Source organism: Falco naumanni, chromosome 11 (genome assembly GCF_017639655.2).
Source record: "Falco naumanni isolate bFalNau1 chromosome 11, bFalNau1.pat, whole genome shotgun sequence".
Classification (NCBI taxonomy): Eukaryota; Metazoa; Chordata; class Aves; order Falconiformes; family Falconidae; genus Falco; species Falco naumanni.
Window position 1 is genome coordinate 13612620 of NC_054064.1, and position 14749 is coordinate 13627368.

General features: G+C 36.5%; 1 protein-coding gene and 1 long non-coding RNA gene across 7 annotated transcripts in view; one reads left to right on the forward strand and one right to left on the reverse strand.

Moving 5' to 3' along the window:
* Window positions 1–14749, reverse strand: part of LOC121095776 — a 214547-nt gene that overhangs the window by 55665 nt on the left and 144133 nt on the right. The window lies entirely within an intron of this gene.
* OLFM3 (olfactomedin 3) overlaps window positions 1–14749 on the forward strand; it is a 65983-nt gene that overhangs the window by 49638 nt on the left and 1596 nt on the right. For all 6 annotated transcript variants that reach the window (XM_040611055.1, XM_040611052.1, XM_040611057.1 and 3 more), the window contains 3 exons: window positions 319–474; window positions 4360–4579; window positions 13149–13255. In XM_040611055.1, coding sequence (XP_040466989.1) covers window positions 328–474; window positions 4360–4579; window positions 13149–13255 — 474 coding nt within the window. In that variant the 5' untranslated portion in view covers window positions 319–327. The remainder of the gene's footprint in view (window positions 1–318; window positions 475–4359; window positions 4580–13148; window positions 13256–14749) is intronic.

The window sequence follows — 14749 nt, forward strand, 5'->3', positions numbered from 1 at the left end:
GTAGATTGCACTGCCTAACAGCCTTTTTTGAGCCCACTGATAACAGTGCTGAACGGATCTTTCTCTCTTTACCTCAAAGAAACTAGTACCAAATCATTTATGACTTCAAGGTCTTGCTCCCGATAGTCCTCTGTTAGCCCTGTTCCCCAATTTTTGTACTGTCATGTAGCTATGGAATTTAAAACAATAACATGGTATAAATGACTCACAACTAAGCATTGACATAAGCACATTCTATTGCCTGACATTTAACTACCTAACCAGGAAAAAAAAGTAAAGCAACAAAAAGTGCATTTAGAGAGTGTTTTTCTTTAACAGGTTCAGAATATGTCCCAGTCTATTGAAGTTTTAAATCTACGGACTCAGAGGGATTTCCAATATGTTTTAAAAATGGAAACACAAATGAAAGGGCTGAAGGCCAAGTTTCGGCAAATTGAAGACGATCGGAAGACATTAATGACAAAGCATTTTCAAGTAGGTTTTATTTTAACAATAACTTCGAAAGCCTGCTGGAAGCAATGTACTAAGCAGCAATGCATGGACTGCTAAGATCTCAGCTTGAAATGCTCATACAAGAGCAACATTAAAAAAGAAAAGCATAATAAATCTTCCTTTATGATGATAATCTTTCGCTCTGTTCAATTTAATTGTAATAGGGAGTAACTATTCATTATTAAGTCATTAGAAAAATGTCACTAAACGGATTTCTGTTTTTTCTGTATCAATGTGCATGTCATACTAAGAAATTTATATTCATTCAAGCACCAGTGATAAATAGGGAAATCCAATGGAATTAATAGCAAGCAACTAGAGACTTCTGCACTTTTACTGTTGCTTGACATTTACTGCAGTTGAAGGGAAGAAAGCCTATAATAAATCAGGTTATTGTAATTTTTATCCAGTACAATTAAGATCTAATTTCATGTCTGAAGGTTTGCTATTTTGAATTTGGGATGGGGAGGAGGGCAATCATTCCCAGTCACATTTGTGTGATTAAAAAAAGACTTCCAAGGAATTTTAATGACAAGAAAAAACACAAGCTAATCTTTTTGTAAGGAGGAAGGGTTGCAGAGATTACAGAATAGCATTGTGTATTCTGAAAAAGCTGTCTGAAGTATTCTTAAGGAAAAAATGTTAGTTCTTTAAATATGGTCTGATAAATTGATATTTCAAGACTGTAAGACAGCAAAATAGGATCTAGAAAATACATTACATTGTTAACCAAATATGTATTTTTGAAGTTTACATTACATTGTTAACCAAATATGTATTTTTAACATTTTTATGAAACTTCATGTAAAATGGACTTAATTTTCTAAGTGGTGTTAAATTTAGATACCTAAATAGTTACATTGCTCAGGGGTCTAATTTATTTTTCAGACACTGAATATCTAATGGATCTTGACAGTATCAGGAATTAAGTACACTAATGATCTGACTACCAAACTTTATTTTTTATGATGTCATTCTTGGGTTAGAGTTTGAGCACATACTTGCATTTTTTTTCAGATAGTAAGAAATGTCTCCATCTTTCTTCTCTGCATCATTCATTACTACAATAACAACACATACATATAATGCCATATGTATATGCCAATCTGTATTCTCATTTCCTTGGGAACAAAATACAAAACTTGAATGTTTGACACAATGTCAAAGGTAGCAGATTTTTGCAGTACTTGAGCCATTTAAATATTTGATATATGTATTGGCCAGTCATTTAACTTCAGTTTGACAGTTTGCCAGGATTATAAAACAGATTTCCAGTCAATCAAGTTATAGAGTAGTTTAAAAGGTTAACATAATACAATATGCTGCTGGCTTTCTGAAATTTGATCTACCAAAATTCCAGTGCTTTGTCTTTCCTGAGACAAAGAAATTCATTCTGGATATAGCATAACCCTTCATATCAGCAGGCATAAAGTGCCAGAATATGTCTACCATCTATCTGTGTTGCAATACAAATTATTTCTTGTACCACTCATCAAAGCCACAAGCTGGGATTATCAGCAGAAACCAATAAATTTATTTTCTTTATCATGAAAATACCAAAACCATCTTTATATCATTTACTGAAGTGAGATATTCTAATGCTGTGGCTGCATGCCGATGAGAACCAAATTTGACCCAGACCACACTTGCGCATATTTTGCAAGTCATACATTCGTATATGTCATAGTTCAGTTAAATCAGCATTTAGGCCAGGCTTTATATACCTGTTTGCTACAAAAAGTTACAGCATTTTGCTCAAATGATACCTCATCTGGCATAAATCCTATCAGAAGTTACCTTCGCTAATTCTCTTAAACGCATTTTATCTTTCTGAGTTTTTACAAGCTTTGCTTTTTTTTCCATCAAGGTTTACCCATGACTTTTGGCAGACCACTGCCACACAGAGTCAAAGCCTAAGTTCGTAATTTCAAAGGGAAATTTCAAACCAGAAAATCTGGCTTCTGGAGCTCTGCTTTCTGTGTCACAACGCCTGCTCTCCTTGTCATCAAGGAAAAAATAACTACTCATTTTAACAGGCATAAAGTAGGCTAAAGTTAAGTTTTTAATAAAAACAGTCAAATAAAAATAGTTTTGACAAGACTCTCCACTTCTTTCTGCCTGCTTCAGTAATTCGCCTACTATAATGTAATTGGATGCCCCCCTGAAAACAGAACCAATAGAACTCCTAATACTCTCATATCCATTTATAATGATGTATCTGCTTATAATTTAAAATGCAATTTTCTAGCTATTAAGTGACCTGTGTGCAAAATACACTTCCTAACACCACAAATAAGTCTTTACTTTGAGTAAATAACAATTCCAATATGAAAGCAATTGTTAAAAAAACATGGGTATATTAGCTAGGTGATAAAGAGATACTCTCAAGCTGCCTTAGAACACATTCAAGAGGCAAAAACTCAGAGGCTGACTCTGCCTATCAGCTTCTTTTACATCTCCTTAATAAAAAATGCATTTGGCATCATCATGGTTTTTATTTAGGAAATGTCCCACCCTGTTTCTTGGACCCATTAATACAAATGTTACAAACTACGTGCGTGTCTTTGCACACCTCAGTTACTACACTAACCTCCAACCACATTTGCTTCTGCACCTCTTTCTTGCGCTTGGGCTTCCATTTACTTCTCTTCTGCTTTCCCTTTTAACCTGCTGACTGCTCCAGCTATTGATTTTTTTTAACCCCTTAAATAGCATCTCCCTGTGTGTCCTCATCTGTTTCCATTTCTATTACCAGCTAATGCTAGGTACCTAACAAATCTTTGTTTCCGTCCTTTGCCTTGTTTTGTCCAGGCTTGAATTTCCTCCCATCTCACTGGCATTTGCTCATGGAAGTCCTGCTTTATCCTCAAATTATAAAAATATATGCAAATATATATATACACAGATGATACATCAGAGACAAACCTTTCCGCTATTCAATAAAGCAAAACCTTTTGACTGCAAGGATTCTTTGAGGTTTTCTGTAGAATAATGACCACACAATAAACAACCTAAAACAATTAGTTTAAATTTAATAAAGCCCCTATGATTAGTGCATTTAAAAGAATAATGAAGAAATGAAAGATAAGCAGCCAATATAGGTCACAAACTGAGACAAATTCTCGAAGTATGAAACTCAGCAGAAGTCTGAGAAAGGGGCAATCTGAGATTCTACAGTGGAGACTTATTTTATCTAATCAATGTTTAAGAATAAGATTGGCAACTCAACAACAACTGCACATGGATAAAAAAACAATTTGTGATAGTCCAGAAGAGAGATCAACTGAGGAAGTTCAAAGGCACATAGTGACATAGCAGGATGACAAATACAAACCACAGTTGAAAGCCATGGATTTTTTACTTCAGAAGAAAGAGTTCTGCGGCCAGAACAGAACTAAACAGTGTTTAACAGCCATTGAGGAAAAAATGAATTCAGTATTTCTAAGGAGTGAAATAGAAATTAGCAGCTCACCAACTATGACAGCACTGTAAAACAGCCATGACCTCCTTGAATATCCCTGTGTGTTCAGGCCTAAATCACTTTCTCTCAAGAAAGACACATTTAGCGGGGGTTTATATCTTCTGGATGGAAAGTCAGACCTTCAACAGGTTTGGTTCAGATCACTTGAAGGTAATTGTGTACTTTCAGTAGAAAAATTATTCTCTCATGCATTTTATCTAGTGCTTACTACCATTAAGTCTGAAGTTTCTAAGACTTTTACAACACACTAATAATAGATCTGTAACCCAAAACCAATAATCATTTTCAGGTCATTTTAATAATCAGACATGAATATTATATTAAAGGGAATTAGGGGATTGAACTCCTTTGAACTGCTCTAATGTACATTTGATTGCCTTTAACAGGAGTTGAAAGAAAAGATGGATGAGCTTCTGCCACTGATCCCAGTTCTGGAACAATACAAAACTGATGCCAAATTAATCACCCAGTTCAAGGAGGAAATTAGGAATCTGTCTACTGTCCTCACTGGGATTCAGGAAGAAATTGGTGCTTATGACTATGAGGAACTACACCAGCGTGTACTCAGTTTAGAAACGAGGCTTCGAGACTGCATGAAAAAGCTCAGTAAGTCAACAATTTCATGGGAAATTTGGTCTCCTGGCTATACATTTTTAGTTGTTTCTCTAGAAAGATGAAGTTTTCCTTTTTTCTTGTCTGATGAAAGACTGCATTACATTCTGATCTGTGCTACCCTAATAAATGTCAAAAGTAACTCAACCTAAGGTCAGTCATATTATTCTAAGTTTGCACCAGTGTATCTTATATAATGAGCTGCCCCACCGTATACAGAAGGAATTAAGATGAAAAATTATAACAGACAGCAATTTTAAAATCTAAGAGATTTACAAATGGTTGGAAAGCTACAAATTATCTTTCCAAAAAAAGCTCACACAGGCATTGCTACTTGGGTCATCTTTGGGATGTCAGTGTGAAAAAAAAAATTGGGGGGAAGTAGACTGGAATCAGTTTTGAGATGTCCACATCATCTTGCTATGACACCTGAGAGGCCACACATGACTGTACTATCTTTAGACCTGTAATAGTAGCATTGAGATGTGCCATTCTCCAATTTGCAATACAACATAATTAAGCCTTACACCTAATTTAAGGGAACAGAGCATGATTTTTGTAATAAGCACAGCAACAATCCGTTGTGAGCAGTGCACTAGGTTTACATCAGGCAGCCTCCATCTTGGTTGCTCACATGCTGATTTTAGTTAGAAAAAGTCAGATGCTGAGCAGCTCTGAGAATCAGCACTAGCTCAGTATTAGCTGCCAAAACTAAAAGCTTGAAGTATCATTATCAAGTGCCAGCCTTAACTTCCATTACTCAAAGAGGGATAATTAGTACTTTCCTGCTTTACACTTAGAATGCAGTCATCCCCCCTCCCCAACCTATCCATGCATTCTAAGACTCCTGAATGGATCACTATTGCGATCTGGATTGCTATAGCAAACAATCCAGCCCCTATAGGAGAAATAAACACTTTATAAGTTAACACTATACATGAATAAACTAGAAATTCCAAGGTTAAGTCCTGTGATCGGTATCTGTTATCAACTGTGGGATGTTTACTTTTAAATGCCATGAAATATGTTATTAACGTCATAGGCAGTGCCTATTTTTGTGAGACAATAGAATGAGAAAAATGTAGGTTAGGTTAGCCTCTTAAATTATTTATTTTCCATTTCTTTACACTAGAAATAACACAATGATGATGGTCTAAAATACATGAAAGACTTCTTCAAACAGAAATTTCTTAAGATCCTATTTTCTACTCAGTACATACACATAATAGCATGTTACTGCATTGAAAGGAGGCAGTCAGGAAAAATGACAGCATTGCAATACCACAGCAAGCAAGAAACTTCATATAAATAGACGGTATTTTCTGATAGTGAGTGTTCCAGTAACTTTATTAGACACTAAAGGATCATCAACTTATTTTTAATGAGTATCTTATTTTTCTTTGCTTTTATGGCATATTCTTGTAACGTTGATTAGTGAAGTGACTACAGTATAAGATACGTTTTATACATCAGAATAACTGATGTGTATTCACAGGGGTTATTTCTGTATTTTTCATCCATTTCTCCTCCTATCTATCCTGAATTTCTGCAACACATTCCATTTCTCTTGATGTACAAATGGAAAAAAAATGTTATTACAATTATGCATATTAACAATAGGGAGAAAATTTTTCTATGAAATACATTATTAAACATACCCATTATTAAAAGGGGGTTGGCTTCTCAAACTGTAATACCGATTTATTCATCCTTATTGGCATTATTTCCTGGCCTTAGATGCTTAAATGACTTTTATGCTCACCTACTAATGGACTGGCTGTATTTCTGGCCTACCCCTCAGTGCCTTTTAAAGTAAAAAAATATTTCAGTTAGGCTTACCATAACTCCTGAACGCCAGTACTGTGTTCAGACCAGCAAGCATAAAGGAAGAACAGCTTTCATGCCTACACCTTCTTCCCAGCCACATTCACCACACTGGAGATGATCCAGCTGTGACTGTGCCAATCTGATGGCCAGAAGCCTATGGCAGCAGAAGGAAGACTGGCCCTAATGTGCCACAGGATCTGGCTTGAATCTTCACAGATTTTGTTGCATTTCACAATATAATTATCTAACCAGCGTGTGTAATAGCTATTTTTCGTTCTTCTCCCTAGCAGGTGTTTTTCAGCAATATAATGCATTATTCATATTGTCCTGGCCACTTCAAAGGGATCTTCCATCTGCACTGGCAACACTTCCAATATTCATTAACATACAGTAAGCCGTTGTCTTACTTTCACTGAGGTTTAATGCTTACCACAGCAGTTGTGATGACTGAAACTTGCTTCTTCTCTTTGGAATAAGAAAATTCAGGCTGAAGCTGCTGAGAAATTTGTCCACAAAACTTCGAAAGGGTGCATGGAATTAAACATGTAGGAGAAGAGTGCATATGATTGCACATAGCACAAATTCACATGGGTCCTTTGCTGGCAGTCATGTAAGGCATGTGCATTTGTAACAGAATGCAGGTTGCACAGTATGCTTGGGACCCTCCTATTCTTGTCATAATGTGTTTATGAAATAGGGAAGTAATATGTAAGTAGGATTCATAGAAGCCAATACTCTGCCAAATGGTGTTTATTAAATATGAAGAAATTACTAAGAGTAGATACACAGTGTATCCATTTGTAGTTACATCTGATTATAATGTAGAGTCTAAGCAATATTTCACAGTAATATTTTTGGTTAGAAATTCAAAAGTGGAATATTCTATGTATCCAAGGAAATACTGTTACATCAGTGGCTGAAGAGGTATTAGTGCAGGCATGAGATCACTTTGTTGACTGCAGTGGTACTTGTACTTCCAAAACATCCTTCCCTTTGGGATTTGAAGAACTTTGCAACAGCATTTAGTACAAAACTGTGCAATAGAGATATATATTGTTATCCCCATTTTGTAAATGAAGGAACAAGCAGCCCAGGAGGATAAATGACTTTCCCAAAGATTACTGACAAGTCACTGCACACATGCAAAAGACTCTAGAGGCTTCCTCTCAAGCAAGCTTTAATAACTAAACTATAGTGCCTCCTGGATTTGTATTATGCAAGGTAACAGACACACACCTGTTAAGTAAGAACTGATAAGAACTAATTCTTCATTCCCTCACATTACAATGTTATGACAAATTTGACCATAACCAGAAAAGTGCAAGTAGCAAAACACTTGGAAGTCATTTGCGCAAACCACATTTTACCCTATTTATTACCTACAACAAATAGAATAATGATGCTTACGAAACCTTCAAGAGACTGTTTTGATTTCATTTCCTCTAAGTCCTATAAATCATACACTCACTTGGTGTATACATATCGGCTACCAATATTCAATTGCATCACAGAGACTGGGACTATCAACTGCCTATTCCTAGCTATCTTCAAAACAGCTGCTATCCAATTGGTCTATCACAACCTTCCCCTAGTATTTGCTCACTTTGAAACAGCTTTCCAGATGTGTTCTTCCCCATAGACTTTCCCAGCCTACAGGGATCGTACATCTACTTTCTTTTTTTAATGGTCACTTTGTGCTCAACTTCTTCCTTAATATAAATAAATACATCACAAATTTGCAGGGGTCCACAGTACAAAACTGTTACAAGAGATGAATCAAACCATAAATACCCAGATTGCGCATGATATGATATTCCTCGTACAGTTCAATTTAGGATGGATAAACACTCAGAGGTTTGATTTTCCAATTGTTACAATCAGTTATAGTTGGGATTTTCTAATGCAAGCAGCTGCTTCTTTCAAAGTCAAGGGAAAGAGACAGAGTGCTTCTAAAAAACCCACTCTCTTCCTGTGTAACCCCATCTGAACCTCTTAGTGGTGGAAAAAATGCCTAGAAATACCACTTTTTTCTTTTTCCTTACTGTTCCTGAACTTCCTGACATTTGCTAGTATGGAGATGTATTTGACCTGCCTTCTCGCTAGCATATGGTCCTTCTGTCAGGGGATTAAAGAGCAGGGGTTTGCTATAAAGCAAAGTTTTTCAAACAGTAAAAAAAAAAAAAAAAAAAACAAAAAAAAAAAACCCAAAACTTTCCCACCATCACAAGAGTTATTTCCACATCCTCATTTGTTCCTTTCTGCTGGAAAAAGAAAGAAGAAAAAAAAAAAAAAGAGAGAGAGAGAGAGAAAAAAAAAAAAAAGTGGTTTTGCCCTCCTTCTCAGCCTCCTCACTGTTACGGAAAATTCATAGCCCAGACATGTTTTCCATTTCACATGACATTTGTCTATATTCTATTTCCCTACATACAAAATGAACTAAAGTCTCAACTGGAAAATAATTGGAATTTTTTTTAATTTCAGACTCCCAGATTTGCCATGCCACAGAAGTGTTCAGTAAATGATCCTGCCTTTCAGCGTATTAGTATCACCATTCCCTAGCAACAAACCTCATCATGCAAAGCCAATTTTAATATAGCCAGATGAACAATTGTAAGGTTCATTCTGCAGCTAAGAATATAGGCTGGGATTAGATCAACACATTTACACTTCAGTAGATAAGAACTGTTTCCAATTCTGGTGCAGGAGTGAGGAAAATTTCTTGCACTGAGTGCAAAGTTGGAAGTGCTTACAACCACACAGAAAACTCCTCTTGCTTTGTCAGTGAACTGTTAAACGTTATATTGAGCTTTACTCTTGAAGGAGTTGTCATTCATTTAACTTCTCTATCAAATGCAAGATCAGGCCAGGACAAGCTATAAGGGAATTGTCTTTATGAAGTCATTGTTGCTAATTATTTCAGTGTTAAGCAGATTGATAAATTTCATATTGTAGTAACTTGTCATCAAAATGCTGTGATATTCATTGGGAATAAATTATTTAATTGAATAAGTCAATAATACTTCAGCACAGACTGCACACTTGCTACTTTATAATGGACAAAACACAAATGATCTTGATCCTGCTGATTTTTATAGGTCTGCTGTAACAAATGGGTAGACACATATAAAGGTAGGGCTCCAAAAGACAGAACTGGAAAAAACAATGACACCTTTCTCTTGAAGACTGAGAAATTAGTTTTAATGTTTTCTTCATTGCATTCCCTTGATTATCTTGGCTTCTGATCAAATATTGGAGGTAACACTGTATTAGAGGAGTGTCTGAAGGTTTGGCAGAATAAAGTGTGAACTAAATTTCAGAGGGATTTCAATGAGAAGGGGAGGACAATCTGGTATCAACTACGTTTTCCTAGTTTCACATTTCCCTGCATCATGAGTCAGCAATACATTCACTGTATTCACAAGACCAGTATTTAGCAAGCCAGTTGTTTTGTGGAATACTTGGAACAACTTCTACAAAAGTTACTTGTGCGGCCTTAAACAGGACAAAACAGCATTAGCTGATTTATCAAGTTGACCATTCGGCCAAGACTTGCTTTGGGGCCTTGTCATGTTCTTTCATGCAGTCTTTCTGAACTGAGAGGACTCAATTATAAGGGGTTCCAGTCTGTATGTGTCTGGAAGCAATGGTTTGACTTCTGACTACCCAAAAGAGAGATGACGTCCATGTACTTGGCCCTGAACTTTTTTCAAATTAACAGAAAAGTGAGATTCTGAAACAATCTGCAGTTGGAATAAGGGTAAGGGTAAGCAAGTGCAAATAATATTTCCCTGTTCATGTTAATAATTTTATAAAAAGGTTGTTGCAATAGCAGGGCACTAGACTTACATGACTAGAATTTTGGTGGAGACTTCATATATTAAGCTCCTTTGCCTAAGGATCTCCCAGCTATAAGGAGGCTGTCATCACAAGACAGAGGATGGCACTGACAGCTCTGTTGCTTCCTTCTTACTGCCTACTCTGTCAGCAAGTAGGCCAACAGACCCCAGGTATTGCTGAGGTTTACAGCAGAAATCTGTTGATGGGATATCAATTATCACTACAATGGGAATGGCTTACCGTATACGGAAAAAATACTTGCAGTACTACTACTTAGTTTTAAATATGAGTTCCATCAAATTATATCACAAATAGGCAGATTTATGGGTTCATGAACAAGAAAAAGAGAAGAGGGGACATACTGTAAGGCAGGAGGGAAAAAATTCCTCATGCCTCTTACAAGATATTCTGTTACATTGAAAAGAGAAGCTTTGTCACTTTTTCAGTCAGCTGCCCCTCAGCTAAACAGCGACTCTCCCAACAGGCCTTTCTTGATCACTACATGCTCTCTGGAAATGGAAATTTAATCACATAAACATACCCTGACTCAAACTGATCATTTAGTGGCTGAACTACAATGTCATCTCTTTTTTCACACTGAACAGTAGTATCTCAATACCTTTTGAAAGATCATTCTCTAAAAGCATCTGACACCCATCACAGGGGAAAATGCCTCAGTTCATATAGTTTAAACCAAATCAAGACTGAAGAGATTTATTAGTTGTTAACAACATGTTAACTGGCAATCAGCATAGCATACATTCAGGATCAATGCAAGTAATATAACAGGCAAACCACAGTACCAGACACATAAGTAACATTAAAACTACAAATTTCTGAACACACTTCTCTAGCTAGATTCATAAAGATCCAGTCACGCATGGTGCACCACACACACGAACACGCATGGAGTTATGTGAGCACACACCCCACAACAGCTGGGATGGGCTACAAGCACACCCCCTAGTTTACACCTCTCCTGCTGGGGATGTGGGGCCTTGAGCTTGATGTGTGCCCATGTTGCTCCCCACAATCTACTAGCACACATGCTGGTGAGAAAGCCTGCGAGTTCACATGCACCTGCTGTGCCTGTGGGACCTGAAAACGAAATTTCGTTTTTGATTCCACATTTACCTTCCTGAATATTTTTTTAAATAGAAGAAACAGTGTTTCAGAATTCTGAATTCTTTGCTTAAGTTTTCCTACTAATTTTAATACTGTGCTTTAAAGGGACCAATTAGTATACCCTTTAACTCATACATTCACTGTATTTTAATTATCTTAAAAACTACAAATCCAGGAGTAATTATTTTTTCCCCCAATTTCCTTCTACTCATTATTACTTTTCTGATAATTTTATTCCAAATTGCAAATTAAACCCCTCTGAAGGCTTAACTCATGCCCATTTCTGAGACTATTTACTAACATACCACCTAAAAATAAAAGCCTTCACTTGATAGTCCTCTACTTTCCAAGCTAATAGCAGTTCATTGCTGTAGAAAAACATCACTCAGCATACAATACTAGCAGCCTATATACAAAAAATGCCAGAATAAAAAAACATGTACTACAATAACCAACTGTAGAAAACGTATAAGATTGCTTAAAATGGGAAATTCCAAAATATCTTCAAAAGACTGTACGATACATAATTGAGATATGTATATAATAACGCCTTTGAACTGACCCAGAAAAAGGACACAGCCCGCCCTGCTCATTAAGGTCTCAGCATGTTGTCAGTTATCCTCATTTCCATTACATCCTACTTCCCTGGCTGTGAACAAAATCCCCGTGAGCAGCCTGAGTTGTCACCACAGCATTACCTCCCTTCTAATGACTGAAACAAGCTTGCACAATACTGTCTTTCCCAGTTTGTAAAGAAGAAAATCCAGCCTTGATGTGACCTTCTTTTTCTAACTAAGTAAATTCACTCTCAACACCAGATACAGTTTGTTTTCCACATTTCCTAGATTCATAGGGTTATACAATACAGCACAACCATGTATCAAGGAGATGCACGCACTTTTAAATTAAAAAAATAAATGAAAAGTGGCACTACTTTTTACGTTCATATGGAACATCTTTTCTTCAAAAACATGCTATTTCACCCAATCACCTACACACCACTGTGTGATATTAAGCGTCTTGTTAAACATATGAATTCCACCAGGAGCTTGTTGCTAATAGGTATGTTATTAATGTCCCCTAAAATATAGATTTTTTGATTGTTAGGAAGGTCAGCATCCAAGTTCATATTGATTCTCATTATTTCCTCCCAGACAGTCTGAGACAGCGTAATGGATTGGAAGCCAACTGATACAGCCAAGGTTGCTGAATAATTCTCATACTCAGTTTCTTAACTTTAGACAGTACTGGAACAGCTACGTATGTGTAACCACAGTCAGACACAGGCATTTGTGTACATCTATGCATTTTGCATACAAGCTCATTTTTTCCTGCCTGCCCTTAACTTCCTTGTTACCCTGGTCAATGGAAAAGTGAAACATCCATCAATCCTAGCCTTCAACTGAATTTTGTGAAGGCAAAAGAGAAGGAAGTTTATGTCTTTTTTCATTTATTATTGTATGTTAATTACTTCAGCTTAGAAGATATTTTACTAGATTGTATTTTTCTTTATGCCCAGAAAATGTAACTATGCTTTGAAATATATAAAATGAAAAATATATACAAATAGATTTTTATTTGTCTGTTTTTACGTAGCTTTATTACTGTGTGATATGGAAAAGTTCATATGGTAAAGTTGACAATCCATCTTCAACATAAGCCTGAATCCCCTGGAGCCACTATTTAGTTTAGAGTAATTGGTCCTGTGCTCTGACTGATGTCAAGGAGAGTTGTGTAATTATTTGCACTAATGCATTTGTTTTTCTAATTTCAGCGTGTGGCAAATTGATGAAAATTACAGGCCCCATTACAGTCAAGATATCTGGAACCCGATTTGGAGCCTGGATGACAGATCCATTAGCATCAGAGAAAAATAACAGAGTATGTTAAGCCACTGCATATCTTTGTGTCCTTCTGGAGTTTTTCTTGCTTGATTTTAATCTTTTAAAAGTTATTTTCCCCTAGAAAGTTACATCTGCAAGCATGTTTCTTCTAATCCTATCATTTTCACTGTTAAACATCCTCAGAGGAAAAGCAAAAGTGTTTATGCAAAAATATCCATGCAAAAATATCCAAAGACTAAAGTTAGCGAAACACCTTTATGCTATTTCCTTCAACTGTTTCAGAGACAACATACACCTATCTGAACCAGCTACACAATTTTCTCCTTCCTACCATATTTAATTGAGCTTGGGTCTTTAAGAACCCAAGTAATATAACACAAACACCAACACTTTTACCCAAGAGTACAACCCATAGGGCAGCAGTCTAAATTTGCAGGATTAGGCCCCGTATAAGCTGTATTCAGACCTCTTGCCACCTCAGATCCAAGTTATGTTATTGTTTGGATCTGCAACAGGATCTCAAATTGGCCACAGTATTAAGGAGATGCTCTCTCCGTCAAAGGGCTTTTGAAGTCAAAACACTAGTTTCATTTGTATGAGACCCACCAAGTTACTATTTGCATACAGAAGAAAACAAAAGGCAATAGAAAAAGCAACATAGAAATGGAAAACTTAAGATTTGCATGCAGCTCTCTCCAGCCTGCTGTGTTCATGCATGTTTACTACTCACCCCAGGAATTTAAATTACCTTTAGAAGAGCAGCAAACTCTGCTTATCCCCATCTTGTCCTGAGGAAGTTTCTTCTGCTGTCTCAGAGTGCCAGTGGTTGCTCCAGAACCATCCCCATGGGCCCTCACCTCCTCCCCTACCTGCTCCCTGCTGTGGTCCCCTCCCTGCATACCTTGCAGACTGGCAACCCTCTCCTTTGACAGCCTCCACATTCCCCCCACCACCACCCTTCTAAAGCAACACAAAGACTACCTCTGTGCATGCAAATTAGAACAAAGCATATCCCTTACAGCATCTCAACTAACAGGAAGATGGGGAGCTGAACTGGTGTTTATACAAATATTTTGTTAATGTCAATTTGGAATCAGCACAAAATGTATCTCCAGAAATTATTCTGTTCTTTTGATAGTCAGGATTAGATATGTCCCCTGATAAACTAAAAGGAGAAAAGGCAAAATGCATGAAGAAAAAAAAAACCAGAGGAATGAAAGTTGGCATACAGAACATTAAAAAAAAGTATTGATTTTGTTTTCTTCTGTTTTAAGAAGATAAAATGGTTCCTAAACTTTACTGGTTTCATTGCTATTGTATTTGGTTTCTTTACTAAGAATACATTATTTTTCACCAATTAGAGATTCAGCTGAAGAAAATTCAACCAAATTTATTCCTAAGCATAAATCTAAGCTTAGTTCACATGCCATTTCCCATCTCTGTCTTTGATTATTAGTGCCTGGGAATATCTTTAAGCAAGCCACATATAGCAGAGACCCAAATACTGAACGTTATCCAAAATCAAATATCT